The 21,981-nt window shown below is 40.9% G+C and overlaps 1 protein-coding gene across 1 annotated transcript in view; it reads left to right on the forward strand.

The window, feature by feature from the left end:
- Positions 1-21,981, forward strand: part of LOC122816471 — a gene marked incomplete in the record, with an annotated part of 540,921 nt that overhangs the window by 400,908 nt on the left and 118,032 nt on the right. The window contains 2 exon segments of the mRNA XM_044089292.1: positions 18,652-18,800; positions 19,332-19,436. Of these exon segments, the coding sequence (XP_043945227.1) occupies positions 18,652-18,800; positions 19,332-19,436 (254 nt within the window).

Raw genomic sequence — 21,981 nt, forward strand, 5'->3', positions numbered from 1 at the left:
TTCCAAATAAAACAGGGGACTGGAGACCAATTCTGGAACTCAGCAGATTAAACCAAGTCAGTTTGTCGCACGTTCCAAATGGTCACTGTTCAGTCCATACCTCCTTTCCTGGAACATGATTGAATGTGCTCCATAGACCTTCAAGATGCTTACTATCATATAAAAATGGACAGACAATCCAGAAGGCACCAATGCTTCTGGCTGGGAGCCAGTCATTACCAGTTTAGAACACTGCCCTTTGGTTTCACTACTGCCCCCATAGTGTTCACCAAATGCATGGCAGTGGTTGCAGCTCACCCGAGATGAGGATTCCAGGTGTTTCCTTACTTAGACGACTGTCTCATATCCACCCTGACTAGGCATCTACTTGTCCTTGCAGGAGACTGTGTTTTTCAAATCTATATAGAACTAGGTATAAGCATAAATTACCAAAAATCGCACCTGGGCCCTTCTCAAATGCTGGGGTTCATAGGAACACTGCTAGACACAACTCAGATGATTGTGAAACTTCTACCCTCCAGAGTATTGACAGACAGGTGCCAAACACACAGACTGATCTGAAACAAGAAGGTCGCTGCCCATCATGTTCTACAGGCTTTAGGATCAATGGCTGCAGCTATAGTTTGTTCCATTAGCCAGATTTCACATGCAAATACTTCAATGGCTTCTAGCTGCCCAATGGTCAATTATCCACCAACCGATGTCTTAAACAATTTTCATAATGGACCCATGCAAAAGAACCCTTTCATGGTAGATTCATTCAGCACAGTCGATGCAAGTTTGACCCTTTGTTCCCCCTCAGCCACAGGCCACGGTGACCATGGATGCTTCCCAGATTGGGGGGGGGGGGGGCATTATCTGGGGAAGACTGTCCAAGACACAATTTGCACATAAACATCCTGGAGGTGAGAGCAGTGCTTCTAGCATTGCAAGCATTTCAGACTGCTCTTCCTCTGGGTTCAGACAACATGTCTGTGGTCTGGTACATAAGCAAGGAGGAACCAGATCATTCCCTCTCTGTCGAAGTGCTCAGTCTTTGGCAATGGGTGATCTCATATAACTGCTTTCTTGTAGCAACACACATTCCTGGAAAGTCCAGCGTGATAGCAGACAAATTGAGCAGATCCATTCCCATGCCTCAAGTGGTCTCTCAACACGACAGTAGTGGAAGATATTTTTTGCAGATGGGACCAGCCTTGCTATGACCTCTATGCCCTGTCTAAACAACAAATGCAGCAGCTACGTTGCCCTAATCCCCCCATTGGATGAATGTTGGAGGGATGCTCTCATACACAATTGACCTATTGGTCTCCTATATGCCTTTTCCCCCATCCGCTTGATTTCTAAATTCCTTCAGAAATCAAACCGGATGAAGAGAACAGTAATCCTCTTTGCCCCATTTTGGCCTCAACAACTCTGGTTTCCCTTCCTTTGGCCTCATTTACAGAAGGAACCCTGGACTCTGGAACCTGTTCCAGACCTTCTGTCCCATCCGACAGGAATGATTCATTCCAACCTTCCCAACCTCAAACTGACTGCTTGGTTCCTCGAATTCCATTGATAGCCAGACAAGTAATGCTCTCCTCCCCAGTTTGTCATATTTTGATGGCCTCCCGTAAACCATCCACTCAAAAGCTTTTTAGGAGTAAATGGAAGAGGTTTGTAATATGGGCTCAACAACATAATGTCGATCCCTTCAAAGCACCTATCCACTCCTTTCTAGAATGTTTGGCTCACCCATTTGATAATGGGGCAGCTGCACCTACAATTAAAATTAGCAGCTATCTTGGCTTTTCACATTGGGAAAGATAACTTGCCTGTGATTTCCCACAGACTTTGCAAAGCCTTCTTAAAAGGGACCCTATTATTAAGGCCATCTCACAAAGATCCCTCTCATCCATGAGACCTAAACTTGGTACTACATCTTATTGTTCAGACTGCGTTTGAACCTGCAGTGACTTGCAATATAAAATTCTTATCTTGGAAAGCCATCTTCATAGTGGCCATTACATCTGCAAGACGTATATCAGAAATTCAGGCCTTATCCTCCCAATATCCATATCTGATTTTTCATAAAGACAGTCTCCTTGCGTACCAGTCTCATTTCTGCTTAATGTTGTGTCTGACTAATATCAGTCAGACCATACATTTGCCTGTTTTCTTAACTTCAGCAACACAGGCGAATATGTTCTACATTTGTTGGATGTCCATAGACCATTACATTTCTATTTGCATAGGACTAAAGAGTTTCAGAAAACAAGTCAGTTGTTTATCTCCTTTGCAGATCCTAAGAAGGGCCTACCAGGATCCAAAGTTGCCATAGCAAAATGGCTTTCTAATTGTATTTCTTTCATCTGCACCACAGAAGGTATAGATCCTTCCAAGCCTGTTCAAGCTCCCTCAATCCAAGGCCATGGTAACTTCCACAGTTTTCCAGTGTAATGCCTCCCTGGATGAGATTTGTGCAGCAGCCACATGGACCAACCACCATACCTTTATCACTCATTACAAGTTGGGTTTGGTCTCCAGGGGAAGAGCCTCCTTTGGTTAAATGGTTCTGAGAAACATCCTCCCGTGAGTCTGCCCAGGGTAGAGGAAGCTGGGGACTTGGTGCCATATGTGAGGACGAGATGTAAAATTGACAATATCAGATAAATAATTTATGTACTCACCATAACGTTCCATCTGTATTGTCAATTTTTTATCTCTAATCACATTCCCTCCCAGCAAACACTCTACTATTAGGTTTACTGGTTGGATTGGAAGCATAATTTATGCCACCTTATTTCCAGTACTCCAGAAGTGGTCTCCTTAAAATTTTCAAATATGAAGTTAATTTCCTTTCTAGAGATAATCCTAGCAAACAAGATCTGAGGTAAGAGTGAGAGATTCATTGTGGGTAAGGGGAGGTATTCAAGAGCTTTTTTGGTTGACACAAGCTTTGTAATGGTAGTGTGTGATCCGATGGATCAGATCTGGACCCATATGTGAGGAGAGATGAAAAATCGACAATACAGATGGAACGTTGTATAACTTTTTAATATTTTTTTTATCTAGTTGGCTCATGAATTTGTATAGGTTATGGTCAGAGAGACTGCTGTCATTTCTGTCATTTATGCCATTCTGTTTGTTCTGGTCCCCAAGTTGTAGTGCTGATTTACAGCCTCAGGTTTGATAAACAAGAGTGCTCCAGGCCATTTTAGGCCTAGCCATTTTCTCTTTTGGTGATTGAATTAGCCTGCCACATTTGATTTTAGACTGGCCGTACCCATCCCAAGGTCAATTATATATTACCCCTGATGAGAATAGCTGGGATTATGCCATAGATAATTCGAGGTGGACCTATGCATTGGATAAAGCATTCAGGAACTGCCTTTGCCATTAGTAGTACAGGGAGCAATCCTGGGGTAAAATTTCTACTGTCTATCCATAGCTTCAAGTTATGATTGAATATGGACAAGGGATGAGCTTGATTTTATGTGGATGGGGTCCATTCCAAAGAAGTGTATCCTCTGCAAGGTATTCCTGTCCCTCAAAACCATTCTGTTGATGTTGCAGAAGAGGTTTAGATCCCTAGACTGAGCATTTCTGATGTAATTTGATTTACTAATGTGCAGTGGGCCCATCCGTATTTTGTTAGAGAGTGCCTTGTGTGCCTGACACTGGTCACCCCTTAGTGGTCTGTAAGGTACCGAGTATAAGGACAGGGCTTTTAGGTAGACTTTATTATGACTGTGGATACATGATATTCGAACATTAGGTCACTGTCCACAAAGGTTCCCAAATCCTTAACTTAGTCGACCATTAATGGTGTATTGCCAGTGATGGTTTGCTGGGATAGACATTTCCCAAAGGACATGAAAATGCATTTTTTTGGCATTTAGTAAGCCGCGGTGGTACAGCAGTACCGTTGTTGCCTCACAGCAAGAGGTTCTCCTGTTCGATTCTCAGCTGGAGTGCCTTCTATGTGGAGTCTGCATGTCCTCCCGGTGGTTGAGTGGCCTCCGAAAGACATGTGTGAATGGGCGTGCCTTCGCTGAAGGTTGGGCGTCGGGCTGGCAACTCGGCACTATAAAAAATCTACTGCCAATCATTAGCGGACCGGAGTTCTGCTGTGGCTGACCCCTAACCGGGAAAAGCCGAAAAGACAAACAGTTTTCGTCCAAGATTCTGGCACCAACTGTTTGGGTCAAACCTTCTTGCAGGATGGCTGTCATTTAGGGGTTCAATGCCTGCTCCTAGTTTTTGGCCAGCTGCAAACGCAGTTAACCAGAACCCTTTGATATTGTCTTCTACTTCATAGAAGTAGATGCCAAACAGGAGAGGTCCCAGCACACAACCCTGAGGAGTCCACTGGTGAATGGCCTCTTGTGGTGTTAGCTTTCCCTGTTTTGATCTCTTGTGTCCTGTCTGTAAGCCGGTTTGACATTCCAGTGGGGATGTAGGGTTTTATTCCCACTTTTAACTTTTCTACTGTGCCTGAATGGAAGATTGTCAAAAGATTTTACCAGGTTGAAGTATGTGGTCTGTACCATTTTACTTTCATCCCTTGCTTTAGCAAGCTTTAGAAAATTCACCAGTTGAGTAGACATGACCTGCCCTTGATTAATCCAGGCTGAGAGAAGTCCAGTTTTTGGAGGTACCTTATGTATGCATAGGTAACATAATTCACAGTCAGTACAGTGCATTGCTGCATTGGGCTTCTGAGATTATGAACATGACTAAAAGGCCTTTTGATTGACTGTCTTGGGTGGCTATTTTAACCTCAAACTTGGCAATGACAGGGGCTGTGTCATTTTGGGAATTACTCTTTTGGTCAAAATTCCCTTCCTGTTATTGTAAAGTTTGAAGATATTGTGGTCCCGTCACTGAGGTTTGGTTCAGGGATTTGCCTTGTGCTTTTTCCTACAGGGTTACAACTGCATCTGTACAGCTGTTTGCATTTATTTTATTTATTTTTTTTTATCTGTGTTTACTGGGAAAGTCTGACTGGGATAAACGCTTTTATAGCAGAGGCCCGAAGAGGAAAAACTCAGCATTTAACACCACTTATGACACAGAAATATATTTATATGTAAAACAGTTATATAACATTAGGTTCATAGGTTCATACTAGGCTATCTGCCCAAGGGCATTTATAAGCCTAGCCCATAGTTTTGTGGCTTACGCCACCCCTTTAGTTTGGAGAAACTATGCCCATTATTTTGCTGTGCCTCTGTCGAGCAGTGACACTGAGGTAACCCCTGGGGTGTATCTGCGATCTCCCATCCATTGGTCAAGATTCCTCTTGAACAAGGCCAGCGAGGTGCTCTGCCTCACATAAACCGGGATTTTGTTCCACAGCATAGGGAATCTTTGGGTGATGAATCTATCCCTCCAGCACGTCCTATTGATAACCGTGTCGAGGTTTAAGTCTCCGCCCTTGTGGCTCTGAGGGATCTAGATTTTTTGAGATGAAGCATGTTCATCAAATCTGGGTTTGACATGGCCTTGTATGTCAGGCATAGGTCACCTCTGAGCAAGCGGTAAGCAACTGAATATAACTGGAGTTCTTTCAGTCGGGCAGCATAAGACAGATTTTTGAGACCCTTTATCCTTTTGGTGAGGAACTTTTGTGGCCTCTCCAGCTGCTGCAAGTGTCGGGTCAGATACATTCCGAATGGGGCATTGTACTCGATCATTGGTCTGATGAGTGATGAGTATAGGGAGACTATGACTTCCCTTGATCTAGATGTGAATCCCTTCATGATAAGGTGGGCAATGTAGAAGGTCTTCCTAACTACTTTAGCAATATGAGTGTCGAATGAAAGGCTACTGTCAACCTGGGTTCCCAGGTCTCTAATAACTTCTTCTGTGTTCAGGGGATTGCCACCTATATGGTAGCTAGGGGTAACCATATTTTTCCCGAAGGGTATGACTATGCATTTCTTGGCATTTAACTTTAGGCCATGGCTCTGGCACCAGTTATCCGTTTCTGTGAGACCCTTCTGAAGGATATCTGTGTTGGATGTGTTTTCAACTACGGCGCCCAGTTTGCAGTCATCTGCAAACTTTGTCAGCCATAACCCTCCTGTGTTTGCTTGTACTACAGAAAAGTAGATGCCAAACAAGAGTGGGCCCAGGACTGAGCCCTGTGGGACACCACTTGTGACAGGCTTTGAGTCTGACATGGCGCCAGCAACTCTGACCCTGTGGGTTCTGGCACTCAGCCAGTTTGCAACCCATCTTGTAATGTATGGGTTTACATTTAAGTTGATGAGTTTTTCAATGATACCCGAGTGAGGTATTGTATCAAAAGCCTTCGCCAGGTCTAGGTAGGCTGTATGGACTGCCTTTCCCTCGTCAATGGCCTTGGTGACTGTTTTGAAAAAGTCAACCAAGTTTAAAAGGCATGATCTGCCTTTGACAAAGCCAAACTGGGTTGGATCCAAAGTCTGCAAGTTCCCTATGTCTTTATTTATGAGATCCATTATGATCCTCTCCATGGTTTTGCAGATAAGGCTTGTCAAGCTAATGGGACGGTAATTTCCAGGGTCGGTGGAGGCACCGCCTTTGTGGAGTGGGACCACAGTCGCTGTGCGCCACTCCTGGATGCGTATCCGGAGGTGAGACTAAGATTAAACAGCTGTCCTAACTGTGGGTTTAATTCCTCGTTGAGTTCATGGAGCACACAGCCGGGGACACCATCAGGTCCCATGAATGCTGTGTTCTTTGCCTTGGAGAGAGCAGTTCTCACCTGGGCGTTAGAGATGTTTGGGGGGCTACAATCATTTGGTATAGATATCTCTCCTTTAGGGGAGAAGTTTGCACTGAACCTGTCAGCCAGTATGTTGGCAATGTCTGTAGGATCAGTAATCTTCACATCATTTTGAACTAATTCTGAGCATATCTGGGAGTTTCCTCCTAGGTTTCTGACTTAGCTAAAGAATGCCTTATGGTTGTCTTTAGAGGCCTTAGCTAATTTTTTCTCAAAATTAGCTTTGGATGATTTTATGAAAGCTCTTAGCTTTTTACTTATAGTGATCAGCGGTGTCTTACCTTTTAAGGATTTTGCTCTATCTTGTAGTAGCTTTCTCCTTTTGTTGTAGAGTTTGTTTATGGCTGGGGTCCACCAGACTGGACGCTTGCCTTTGGTACAAAGAGCCTTTGTTTTGCTTGGGATTGCCTGATCCATGCAGCCCTGCAGGTGCTGGTAGAAGGCATTTGTAAGTGATTCAGCAGTTTGAGTAATGTTAACCGCCGGCTCAGGGGCCTTAAAGGAGACCACACTAGTTTTTAGAAGTGTGAAGTCGGCTTTTGAGAAGTTCTTTACTGTTTTATTTAGGAGTAGAAAATGCAGGAAAGAGTAAAGGTTAACATTGTTTCAGTGTACATATATGGGGGAGAAGTTGCAGTAGCTTACATAAGCATTTAGAAATGAAGCATGTCCATACCTTGCATGGGTATATACAGACTTAATCCATTTGAAATGGACACAGGCCTCTGTATAGTAGAGAGAAATGTAACATTGCAAAAGATACAGTAATATTTATTACACCCATCCATCCTCAACCCCTTTTCCCATTTTTTGCGCATGGGGTCAAGGTGTCACTTTAACAGTGACAATCTAGCGCCAAGATTTACATTGCTGTGTGACTAGCCCTACTGCATTAGTTCATCCGTGCCACATATCCACGCACACACTCACCTAGGGCCATTTTAGAGTGTCCAATCCACCTGATGCATGTCTTTAAAATATGGGAGGAAACCAGAACACCCGGAGAAAGCCCATGCTAACGCAGGGAAGACGTAGACTCCACACAGAAGGCATCCCAGCCAAGAATCGAACTAGGGAACCACTTGCTGTGAGGTGACCACGCTAACCGCTGCACCACTGTACATGGTATGCTAATATTGTATGGTGGTGGACATCTTCACTTATTTAGTGGAGTTAACTGGGTTTGGTGGGGTATTTAAAGCTTGCCAATATATCACTTAGGAGTTGATGGATTGTCTTAGAGAAATTTGTGAAGGTACCTTGCGTGGAAGGGGTCTCTGGCTTCAGTTTTATTTAGAAGGAGACTGCTTTATGGTCATATCTATGCAAGGGATGGTGCAAGATGCTCCATGTTAGTAAGGACAAGATTCAAGATGATTGCCCTAGTTGCTACTCTTGGTGTTTGTGAGGAGAAAGTCCAGGTCTATACCTGGATAGTTTAGATTACCTAGGAAAATGGTACTTGGTTTAATACAGAGTTATTCTATTTCCTGTGGATAAAAACAAAAGCGTTCAGGTAAACAACGAAAATGCAACAAATGAACGCTTTATCCTCAGTGTCATGAAATGCCAAGCTCCAGAAAATGTGAGCCACTACATGTGTATAAAATCTCCTCAAATAGTTTAAAAAAAAAAAAAAAAAAAAAAAAAGCCAAAGTTTATTTTAAAAATAGTCCAACTGGTTAAGCGCTTTCACTCGCAACAAAGCGAGCTTCATCAGAACAACATTGGGTGATTGCTGGTAAATTCCAAGTAGCTGTTAAAGGTGTTTTTCCTATCTTTCTCCTTTCAAAATATATGCATCTAAATAGGAAATACCTTCATTGCTACTAGATGTAAATTTCAAAAAATCGCTGCTCTGGTTTAAATATTCCAGAATTTTTTCTAAAGTGTTGACACAACCATCCCACAAAATTTAGATGTCATCAAGGTATCGGGAGTAATATTTAATGTGTTTGATATATTCACTCTTGAAAACTATGGTTTCCTCCCAGTCAAGCATAACCAAATTAACAAATATGGGAACACACGCTGCTCCCATAGCTACACCTTTGGTTTGCCTGAAATGTTCTCCCTCATAATAGATGTAATTGTGTTCTAATACCAATTACATCATGTCCAAGATCAAACAAGCTGTATCCCAATCTAATTCACCGTACTTCCTATTGGCAAATGCTTCTAACCCTTCATCTTTGAGAATACAAGAAAATAAATCGATGACATATATAGTGACAAAAAGTAAATCTTTTTTCCAAAGGTTAACAGGGTAATTTTTCAAAAATCCCCAAGAATCTTTAAATGTGGAATTTTGTCATAAATGTTTGAGAAAAATATCCACAACAGTTCCCATAGGAAATGTTTTAGATCTACTGCCTGAGATGATAGGTCTGAATGGTGGATTTTCAGTATTTTTATGTACTTTGGGAATTCCAACAAGGGAAGCCAGTACAGGGTGTTCAACCTTCAAATGATTGTAGGTGTCCTCTGTAATTCTTTTATCTATCAAAAATTCTTCCACATGCATGTCTATACTCTTGTAGGCTATGTTGTTTTCATTCAGAGAGACTGTCTCATAATTGCCTGACGTATAAATCATGCATTTTGGAAACATATTCCATACCATCATATATTACTATGCCGGCCCCTTTGTCAGGTTTTATTGCCCTGAGGTTCCTGTCATTCCTTAGATCTTGTAGAGCCTTATATTCTTCCTTAGAAAGGTTGAAACTAGTTTTTGTACCACTTATGTAATTCTGTAACTGATAAATCTGTTTAGTAACAGACTTATAAATAGAAATAGGGTGCATGGGGGGCTTTCTTTCTCAGTACATTAAATTCCTTCTTTTGATGCACTTGGTGGTCTATAGTGTTTTTAAACATGATGGCTAAATTCAATTCCCTGATGTACTTTTTGATCTCACTGAGACAATCTACTAATCTAAATTTCGTAGTAGGGATGCATTTCATCCCTTTGGAAAGTAGTTTAAAGTGAGAAATATTCAATGAAAGATCAGTATAATTATAAATATTAAAGTTTTTATATGAATTTATAATGCTGTCTCTAACCATACACTCTCCAATATCTCGATTTGTGTTGTTAGTTGGTGGTTGTGCCAACACTTTAGAAAATTTTCTGGAATATTTAAACCAGAGCAGCGATTTTTGAAATTGACATCATCTAATAGCAATGAAGGTATTTCCTATTTAGATGCATATATTTCAAAAGGAGAAAGAGGTTTTAAATCTCGATTTTTTTTTTTTTTTTTTTTTTTTTTTTTTTAATATATATATATATATATATATATATATATATATATATATATATATATATATATATATATATATATAGGAAAAATACCTTTTCTAACCGCTACTTGGAATTTACCAGCAATCACCCTAGGAATTTATTCACTAATGTATATAAAGGGCAACTTATATGTGCCATAAGAATGACATCTTTACATTCTGAGATGTTAGAAGTGTCATTTATCACTTTATTTAGAGACAGAGGATATGATATAAATATGATGACTAAAGTGAGTGAAGTTATTAAGGAATGGGGAAGTAAATACACCCCCTTACTAGGTTACAATTATTACAACAAAGCCAGCAGTCGTAAAAATCAGGAAAATATTATAAAAGCTGGCACAACATTTGGTAGAGCATGTGTTTTAGAATTTGGTCCACATATTGGAAAATAAAGAAAATTATGGTCAACAATTGGAACATTATTTTAGCTGACCCAGGACATTGCTAATATACTGGGGATTCAACCCCTATTTGTGAACAAAATGGGACGTAACATCAAGAGCTACCTCCAGAGAGGTCTTTCAGTTAAGGTTCCTATTTATAGGTCCACTAAAAAATGTGGAAGTTGTAAGCAATGTTATGCTACCTTAGAAGGAGAAATCATTTTAGAAAATGTGAATAGGACTAACATTAGATTCCAACAAGGTAATTGTAATGCTAAATTGATAATATATTTAGCCAAATGTACTGTCTGTCCAGGACTGTATATAGGAAAGACAGAAAGGAAGTTTAACAAACGTATCTACGCACACTTGTACAGTATTAAGACTAAGGATGACAACAATGCCCTATATAGGCATGTCAGAAAGTGTGGGGACAGACGCAATTTTAAATTTGCCATATTGGACAGTGTTCAAATTGACCCCAGAGGGGGTGACTACAAAAGAATGCTATCCTACAAAGAAATATGGTGGCAACTTTATACTGATGCTTCCACAACACCACGGCTAAATGATTACATTACCATTACGCCTTTTTTGAATATAGTTTGAATTGCACAGCTTCGACATTTTTTACATTGTTTAACAATTTCTTCTATTTTATTTAGTACCTTTTACTGAGATGTATTAGGATGCCCCATAAAATGAAAGTAAGGTCTTTCGGCTTTTCCCGGTTAGGGGTCGCCACAGCGGAACTCTGGTCTGCTAATGATTGGCAGTAGATTTTTACGTGCTGGCTTGCCAGGCCTAACGCACAACCTTCAACGAAGGAACGCCCATTCACGCATGTCGCCACACGACGCTCTAACTGAAAATCGAACGGGCAACATCTAACTGTAAGGCGACACCGATGCCCCATGAAGTATTCACATAAAATATTTAAATTAAGTGAACAGGTTGTCACATTATAGTACATATATTACATTTTTATAACATGTTTTACGATTGAAGGATATATTATGCAAGTTGTATTGGTATTTGTTGTATTTGAAAGAGTTAATTGAGTTTTAATAGCAAGGTGTATGTTCTTTTAATTTTAGCGCATTTGGCGCCAACAAGTCTATTTAAATGCTAACTGTCATTTGAATGTTCTGATTAAGCTCACTTTGTTGCGAGTGAAAACGCTTAACCAGTTGGACTATTTTTAAAATAAACTTTGTTTTTTTGGTTTTTTTTTAAGTATTTAAGGAGATTTTATACACATGTAGTGGCTCACATTTTCTGGGGCTTGGCGTTTCATGACACTGAGAATAGTGTTCTTCATTTGTCGCATTTCCTGTGGATGAGCATTGTGTATTTCATGTGTTACAGGGGGAGTTCTATAGCTAGCTAATATTTGGTACAGGACTTTTCTGATGGTTATTTGGACATGTAGCTCTAGTGCATCACGCTGATTTACCAACTTTGATGCGAGTCTCTCTTGGTTGAAGATTGAGACACTTGTCTAGTTTCTTCTTAGGCAGTAGCTGGTCTACACATGTTTCATAGCTGTGCACTAGCTGGTCTAACCATGCACAGCTAGAGTGCTCTCTGCTGTTTTAAACCATGTCTCAATCACTGCACAGAAGTCTGTCTTCAGGGTGATATGGGCTTTTAGAGAGTGGAGATTTAGGCTTCTAATATTAGTCAGTAACCCCTTCATGTTTTCCTTTGCTTGCTTTGTTATGTTGGTAGGTTTGTTAGACTGGCATTATCTAAAAACAGCACTATAGTGTTGGGCAGTGTCTTTGCCAATGATCAAAACCCAAGAGGGGACAGATGCAGGCCAACCCCGGTGAAGCAGCAAGGTTTGTCAGTCATATTCTCCCAGGCTGACAAATATTGGGCCCCCTTTGAATGACGTCAAAAACTAAGGCAATTTATTGTGACGTCAATTATTTTTTGCTTGTATTGCAGGATCATCCTTAAATAGAATCCAAGCAAACACGCTAGGACACTGCTATATATCTAAAACTTTTATTGAAACCAGACGATACAAAACACAGGATGAGCGCTTCCGGGATTCAACCCTTCTTCAGATAAAACACTCAACATTACCAAACAGTTTAAAAAGGAACATTAGCCAATGACATTCAGTGAAAAACCCGCCTGCTTTGGAGGGCGGGCTTCATAGGTATTACCTCATTCAAACCTGGGTTCCTATGTGCCATCAATTCTATAATCCATCTGGATTCTGCAAGCTCTGTTAACTGCTTGACATCCCCTCCCCTATTATTTAACTTAATATTAACAATAGCCCTAAACTTAAAGCTGTGTGTGGGATGATCTTTCACATGTCTATACAAAGCATTACACAAATCTCCATTCCTAATACTAGAAAGATGCTGCAAAATCCTCACTTTAAACATGTTGGTTTTCCCTACATAAAAACAGGGACACAAACACTCTGCCAGATACACTGTCACTTGTTCTACAGGTAGCCCTCCCTTTCAGGTAGAATACCCTGCCTGTCACCGGATGTCTAAAGGAAGTCTCCTTATTAATGCTACCACATGCTGTACACATCCCACAAGGTACAGTGGGCAAGGATCATCCTTAAATAAGGTGGAATGCTTTTCACTGCTAGCTTCATACCTCCTTGGGACATAGTCGGAGAACTCAGTTATGAGGTACATCTCAAGTCATTGCCTACTTGCACTATAACAGTCATACCAGTACTTGTTAGAGGACTTGAGGGAGTGTGTGATCTGATGGAACCTGGCACTTGAGCAACTAACCATCATTCTTTCCTTGGTCAGACTGGTAAGAGGCACACCTGTATGCCTTACAATGGATTCCCCTATAACTAGAATGTTTGCTTGGGGCCTGCCTTATAAGCTCAGCATCCATGATTCTTGGACTCCTTGTGTTATGTGAGGTAGTAGGCTTAACTTCCAGAGTATGCTTTTTGCCAGTGTTTCATTTAGAGGTCTTTGATGGTTAGGCAAGTTTATCTTTAGAACCTCAGCATCTGACGGAATGTGTATTGTGATGGCCTTGGTGAGATGTGGTGTACTGCTGATACTTTTAGTGTTGGACTTTACTCTGTGTGTGAGATTTTTGCTTCCAAGAACATTTATGTACATTTCTCAGTGTGTTATGCTGTCTTGAATGATAGAGGATTGTCTGAGAGTATCAAACAATTCTTACACTGTCTCAAGATGCCCATCTCAGTCAGGTTGACTATAGAGGTTGTGGGGAAATGCCTGTCCATGGTTTTGACAAGAATGACCCCGGGGGCAGGGAAGACTACAATTGCTTGGAGTTTGGTTTGTTTGATACTCTGTGTGGCCTTACAACTAAGGCATGGGGAAATACCTACATTTTGGACAGGGGTATACTGCTGCCCAAGGTAAGTATTTGCACTTTTTGTGGATCGTTTCAGCCTCAGACCTGTATTTTTGGGAGGAAAAAGCTCTTGCACAGATAACCCATTAGAGAGACCTCAGTGGGGATGGTGCACCAAGTGCAGCTCAACGCAGCTTTTTTCTTCCCTTTTTGATCAAAAATGTGTTTCTCACAGTTCAGAGCTTTCCACGCTTCTCATAGTCTTGAATAAAAGATGAGTGAGTATAGCTCTGTGGAGATTATAGCAGACTGACTAGAGAGGGATCCAGTCAAGTAAACCCAATAGATGAGCTCTGTGGCTTGGAACCTATAGCATTTCACAGTTCACTTAGTCCTACGACTCTGTGCTACAGGTCAATGACCTCAGGCAGGTTAGAATTTCAGAAACTTGTGTATGAGTGATTGGAATTTGGCAAGGGAGCCTGGGGGAGGGTGTAGGCTACTGTACTTGTAATTTGCACATTTTATGCCAAGTATATTAAAAGCCATTTGGGGCAATATTGATTGGTTGAGGAGTGAGTAAAATTATGTTATTGTATGGAGGGTGAGTAGCAAACAACCATCTCCAATATTAGAGCCAGGCCTGTTCATTTGAATGATATAGCTGAAAGAGTGATTGTATGTTGGGGGAGTGAGGTCTGGACCATTTTATGGTAAAGGCACAATGTCAGTAATTTGCCTGATCTACAGGTGAAGCTGATCCAATTTTGTATTGATGCCACAATTAAGGGAAGCTATGGAAGAGTATTTTGGCTTAGTAGACGTGGCATGGGGAAGGTAAGTGTGGTAAAGGTAGTTGGTGTTAGGGGCCTGGGTTTATGTTGAATGTTGCCACAAAGAAGTATGAGGATGTTAAATGTTTGAGTTGCACACTTTGGTGAGATGGTACAAATAAATGTATTAGTAATGTATATTGATAAAAAGTTAATCCTACAGAGGGGTGAGGGGAAGGCATGGGAAAATAAGGACTGGAGTAATTGTTTTGGGAATGCCATAATGGAGTGACATAGGAAACTGTAACTGTGGATGTTTTGGTGGGAGTAGACCAAGCAGCATGGTTATGAGCAATAGTTCAAGTCTTGATATGCATTGTGTTTTGGTATTCATTTTAGTGGAGAGATAAAGTAGCACAGGAACAGGGATTGGTTATTGTTACTGCAGTGAGCAGAAAGGTAAGGCAAAGATTTGTAGAGGTTGTGTATTCAAGAAGTAGGTAGATTTGATGGCAGATTGGGGTAACAAGTGTAGCGTGGTCAGGTTATTGATGGAGAAGGTGTGGGTGGTATGGTAATGAAGCAGGCCAGTCAGTTTGCACGTGTGCAGAATAAACAAGGCCTTGTTAGTGTTGACTTCTTTAAGAATGCTCTGACACTGAGAATGAAAGTGTGTAAATATATTTTGTTTTTAGATAGAAAGCTTTCCAGCTTTGAGTTAAAAGAAAACCTGAAGGAATAGGTTCTCACAGAACTGGAGAACAGGAGAATAGGGTAAGAGTGCCAGGTAATAATGGGTAGTGTTGTTCAGCAAGTAAGTTAATAAGCAGGGCTACTCTAGCAACTTTCAAAATGAAAAAAATTAACAAATGCAGCCAGACAACTAAACACCTGAATAGGAAAAGCAGCAGTTAAAATTTAAGCTTGATAAGAAGTTTAACTTCCCACCCTGCCTTGCACCAGATGCCAGAGAGAGTTGCATCAGAGATGTCACTTTCCTCTGCAAGCGACCTCGCTGTTGCTATATTGTAGGATAACACAAGAAAAAAATTACTTACCAGGATAGCCAGATAGCAGTAGATAATTTTTTTTTTCAAACACAACAGCCTATGATCCATTTGCCCTCGCTGCTTGCGGGTTCTCTCTGCTCCCCTACCCTATCCCCCCAGTTCCCACCCCTCTTAATCTACCTATATCTTGTCCATGACTTCACCACCTCATTTACTACCACCAGTCTGGCCATAGTACACCAACAAATCTGCACCCATCATTTGAAGTTTCCCACCATATCTTTACCCACCTATATATACTCCATTACCAACTACTTTACATAGCTAAAAATATAATATAATAACTCATCCCCAAAACATACCTGGCAACGAAATTAAGCAGACTTTTTAAATTTGTACACAGCTAGTACTAATCCCTCATAGCTATTAACTGGTCATCTTGTACACACTTGGTATAGTAGTCTCACTTTTAGATTATTATAATGTTACTAAATGTATTTGCATTCATAGTCTTTTGAATACTAGCCTGCATATCTTCTCCTACAAACCTATTAATGTCATATCTTTTTCACAAACCCCTACAGTCAAAAACACTTGACATCATCTTATTTAACCACCATTGCACATGAGCTCTACCACACAACTCTGTCCCACTTCTTCCCTTATAAATACCTTGAACATAGTTCCACTGCCCAAATCAAAATGACAGTATGCAAACACAGGTCTGAATGGCTAACTTATTAAACATCTAACTTATTCCACTTAAAACGTGGGTAGATATCCATCCCAGTACTTGCACCTAGCCACAGCACCTCCATCCCACCTCCTTTCTCAAATAGTCGTCTATCCATCCTCAATGCTATTGTTAGAAGCATCTCCAACAAAGTGCAGCACCATGCATGTTTTGCACATTACTCCCAAACATATTCATAGCACTTGTACCATGGCTAAAACAATATGGATAAGGATGTCTGGTGGTATCCTTGGACAAGACAGAAGAATCAAAAGAGCAGGCAGGGTAGCCATTTTCCATAAAGACCATGAAGAGAGAGAGAGTATTCCTAAATTCCAGAATGTGGAGCTACTCATTTCTCAAACTAAACAAGTGCAAAAGCATATGTATTAGATCTGTCTTCGTTCCCACAGGCAATAGTATCTCAAGAGCTGAAGACATTCTGTGTTGGCTACCTAATAACATCAGATAAGAACACCTCATAATGGGAGAGCTCAACATAGATTGGGCATGTTGTAGCTCAGACACTGCAACACCACCTATATTTATGGTTTTACCCAGATTGTCAGTGAACCATCTAGGAAAAACAAAACCAGTGGTAGACTATCCACTTTAGCCTGGATCCACACCAGCAAACTAAACATCTCTGGGTTGATTATATGACAATTAACAATCATCTGCCATCTTTTGCTCTTAGACAGTACAGTAGTGTAAACAAAAAGGCAATATTCAAACAAGCATGAAGTCTGGCTTTCAACTCCAACAACTTTATTACCAGCCTAAAAAATGTTACTAGAACCTACTAAGTGTGCCCTGTGACAGTGCAGTAACATACTTTAATATTGCAGTACCAAGTATACAAAACTGTCATGCTGCAGTCAGAACCACAGAGTAAAATAAAACCCTGCCCGTGGCTGTCAAAGCAAAAAAAAATTACTTGTGAAACAAAAAGGTAGAACATGGGACATGTGGAGCAAACAAAACTTGGCACGCTCTCAATTTCAGACAGATCTGAAATCTCACTAAATGCCAGTCTGACAAAAAAAAAAGCCGTACTATGTGAATCTTCAACAAATTCATCAAAATAATACCTAACTGTTCTGGAAATCCATAAACAGTTTTCTGAAGATGCAAACTTGGGTCATCAGTGGAGAATGGGGGGTGGGGACCATCAAAGGATTTGCAAGACTGGCTAAGTAGGCTGAAAGTTGGTAGTTGTGGTTCATTGCAGGCAAATGCAGAATACTGTACCCAGACCATGGCAACTCTGGTGTGTGAAGTAGCAGATGGTGGGGGGGTACTTATGGTAACAGAGCAGGATGGGGGATCTCTGGTGTTGGTCACACCTAAAGGTAACCACAAGGGCAGAGTAAGAGAGTAGTGGTAGCATCCTTCAGAGTTACAAGTTTTACTGGGCCAAACTGTAGACACAAAGAAGACATAATTCTACTGTTGTGCATAATAGAGTATACCTTGTGTACTCCTGTGCATTTTTGGAGACCATACAAGGAGAGGATATTGGGTTTCTGGAAATGGATTGGAGGAAAGTGACCAAAAGGCTGCATGGAAAGGAGGGAAAGGCATATCACCAGAGACTAGAGGAACTAATGGTGCTCTTCCTTTGAGACCAGCGATGATGTCAGTGAAGGTGTGCATGGAATGGTGAGGAACGTGTCACCAAAGACTAGATGTGATAGAATTCTTTCTCGAGACCAGAAGAGACTGGACATGTTGTGGGGTACATAAGGTGTCAGAAAATATGAAAAGGTTTTCCTTGACCTGCTATACAGCTTAACAGGAAGGACTGAAGGTGCACGAGCAGTGGATTGTGGGGATCAACTTCTCCTTTCATCTGAGGAAGCACTTTCTCACAGAGAGGTTTGCTGACCTATTTAGAACGGACTTCAAGAATGGATGCTGGAGAGAGAGAGAAACCATGATGGCATTCAGGAGTTCATGGGGGATAGGAAGTCTGGGTGGGGGGTTATAGAGTGTTGAATGCACTTAAAGGGCAGGCTTATTGTCTGATGCAGTTAATAAAATTCTATATCTCATTTGTACAAGAAATGCTAACCTTTTATTATGCACACACCTGATTGTGTTTTTGCATTTGTATTTCACTTGAGTGAAGCCTTATTTGATTTCTGTCCCTTAATAGGTTTAGGCATTGGTACTCATATGCATCTGCTTGTGTGCTTTTATTTTGTTAATTTGTTAATTGCATATTTTGGGGTACCACAGAAACACTGTTGCTTAAATAACATGCTCAGAACCTCAAACCAGTGATGAGTAAAACTTAGCCTAATGCTTTAATTCTCTGTGATAACTGCCAGACTGTTATGCGCATGTTTATCTTTTGCAGCATTGGTACTTCCTTAAGTAGATGCAGCTGCTGTACTGCTGTCCGGAACCCCAGCGTGTTTATTATTGGACCTTCCACTCCACGGATGACTAATGACTGTCCATTAAAGAAATTCAGTCTGAAGATAGCTGTGTGCATCCACATACCAGGTTGGTACTACAACTTGCTCTCCTGTACAGAAGGCGATCTGAGGTCACGGTGCTGTTCAGTACAGAGTTTTACACGTCTTGCAAAAGCAGCAGCACAGAAGTGCTGAGTTCATGTCTGTGTTTATATTATTGCAGCTAACAGTCCAGAAAAACCTGACTATTAACCATGCAGACAGGTAGAGTGCCAGTACAGGTAGTTGATGTGTTATCAAGACTGTGACAGACAAGCATTCTGTTTTACATTTTGCAGAGATTTTACTGCAGTGTCATTCAAGCTTGGTTCGAGTTAGATAAAACTAGCTGATTTCAGCTGAAAATTTAGTATACAACTGATAACATTTTTTTTTTGCATCTGTACCCAGTTTTGTATCATAGCACCAAGCAACTGATAGTCATGTTAGATAGCTTTCAAAGAGCAAAACAGCACAATACATGTGGATGTTAATATACACAGAAGCATCACTAGGCAGCAAAGAGCAGCATTTTGTTGATACTGGCTTGTTTTCATTAATTCTTAAATTCCTTTTCCAGACTGCTCCAAATTGTCATGGTCTGCACTGACAGACATGGCAGCTTCACTCACCCAGCTGTTTGCAAAGTTTTGTGGGTCTGGCATCACAGCAGCATATATAATGGGTAAGAAGTGCTTCATTATTTATTTATTTATTTGTTTATTTTTGCATTTGTTAACCAGGTTGGTCCAGCTGGGGTAAGAATTTACCCTTTTTCAGTGGAGACCCGAGGGGAAAAGCCCCAAACAGACATACAAGTAGAGACAGGTTTACAATAATACAGAGCAAAACAATGTCATGAATACAATGGATAAGAAAAATAATGTACTCCATGGAAGTATACATAGCTTTACACATAAAGTATAATAATAAGGTTGTAAAAGGAAAAACAATAATAAATCCAGGAGATATACACTAAGGGAATTAGGATTATAGGTATTATTTTGAAAAGAAACATGGTATTAGATCAGTGGCTAGAAGGAAAATTGTGTGTGCAAGGGGGCCTCAGATCTGAGGATGAAACTAGTGCAGGAGTAAAAAAAAAAAAGTAGAGAAAAGTGTATGTACAAGGGGCCTCAGATCAGAGGAATAAATGGTGCAGAAGAAATTAACAGAGGAGAGATGTAGTGATCTAGAGGGATGGTGTAGAAGAGAGAGCAGTTGGATATAGTAAGTTATAGAAAGAGGAAAGGTCTTATAGATCAGACAGTGGTGAAGTTGGGTATAGGGAGAGGGAGGTGTTAAGTAGAGTGGTTACAGGTACATATAGGGTTGTTATGGAGATATACAGTATCCGGTAATGTTTGAAGTTATGAAGGGAGGTATGGCTTCTGATTTGGAGTGGAATATTCAGATAAGGGAGATGGAGTGTTTATAGAGTATTTTACTTTTTTTATCGAAGCTGCGCAGGGAACGGGGTGGGTTGTACCAGGAAATCAGGTTGGACAGAGATGGACAGACAGAGTTAGAATTAAGAATTCTAAAAGCTTGGATCAGCTGACTTTTGGCCAGAAGGTGTGGGAGTTCGAGCCAATGTAGTTTTGTGAGCGCTGTGCAGTGATGGGATTTATAGGGGCTGCGGGTGACAAATCTAGCAATTTTATTGTAGGTTTGGTGTAGCTTTGCCAGCAGGTTATTTTGTAGATTGAAAAATAGAGGAGAGGCATAGAGGAGGGCAGGGAGGAAATAGGATTGGGCTAGCAGTAGTTTTGAGTTGGGATTCAGGAATTTGCTATTTTTGTATAACAGGCCCCGTTTTTGGTGTGTTTTCTTTATGGAATAAAGTATGCGGAGGTCTAGTTTGAGCTGGTCATCTATGATGACACCCAGGAGTTTAGTGTGCGAGTCTGGTCTTATGATGGTGCCATTTAGAGAGGATATGAGAGAGCTGGATTTCTGGTGGGATAGAGTTTTAGGCAGGAATAATAGCTTAGTTTTAGAGGGGTTCAGGATGAGTTGATTGTTGGTGAGCCACTTCTCACCAGAATGAAATGAAGTTTGGGTGGAATGGTGGAGGTTGTTGATGGCCAGAAATGGAGAGCAGAGTTGAATCATCTGCGTACTGTATGCTAGAGAGGTTGCTGGCAGTGTGTAGGTCATTGGTGAAGAGATTGAAAAGGAGGGGACCGAGAATTGAGCCTTGAGGAACACTGGTTTGAACTGCCAGAAAGGGTGAGATGGAATTTTGCCATTTAACTGGTTGTAAGCTATTGGACAGGTGACTTGAGAACCAATTAAGAGTGGGGATGGAAATGTTCAGCTGAGAAAGTTTATGAAGTAGAAGGTTGTGAGAGAGTGTATCGAAAGCCTTTGAGAGATCTAAGAAAAGGCAGGACACGAGTTTGTTGTCTCGGGCCTCAGCTACTGTATGTGAGAAGGATAAGAGTGCAGTGTTAGTACTGTTTGGGTCTGAAACCATGCTGGGTGGTGGTTAAAAGGTTGTTTTGAGTAAGGTGGGAAAGTAGAGAATGGATACACTTTTCGAGAATTTTGGAGAAGGGTGAAAAAATAGCAATGGGACAGAAGTTAGATGGTTCTGTGGAGTTACCTCCTTTATGCAGTGGGATAGTGTAGTATTGCTTCCAAATAGAGGGGACAGTGGATTCTTGGATTGAGCAGTTGATTAGAATGGTGATAGGAAGGGCAACAGAGTTAGCAAGTATTGGGAATTGGGGAAGTAGGTTATCAGGGGCGGGAGAACAAGGTTTAAGTTTACTGAGGAGAGTTTTAATATAACTAACAGTGACAGGTTTGAGCATGAAGGGGTCTGAGAGGTTAGTGGAGTCAGATTGGGGATGTGGAAAAGGTATGGGCTTGATAGTGTTGGAGTCAGATTGGGGATGTGAAAAAGGTATGGGCTTGGTAGTGGAAGTAGTAGAAGTGGAATTAGAGGTGGTGTTGGGTACTAGTTTAGAAATGGTATCAATGAAGAAGTGATTTAAATGGATGGTGTTATCTGAGGGTGATTGATTAGGAAAAGGGTTGGGAGTTGTGGGTGAGCCAGGTTTGAGAAGAGTTTTTATGGTTGACCAGAACTTCTGGGGGTTTAGTAGTGTGCAGCGATTGATCAGAGAAGTGAAAGTTTTTTGTCCTGGCTGACTTTTTTTTTTTTTTTTTTGTAAGGTTTCGAAGTTCCCTGTAAGATTGTAGGAGGGCAGGAGATTTGCTTT

The sequence above is a fragment of the Protopterus annectens genome, chromosome 12.part0 (assembly GCF_019279795.1).
Source record: "Protopterus annectens isolate FY-2018-M chromosome 12.part0, PAN1.0, whole genome shotgun sequence".
NCBI lineage: Eukaryota > Metazoa > Chordata > Ceratodontiformes > Protopteridae > Protopterus > Protopterus annectens.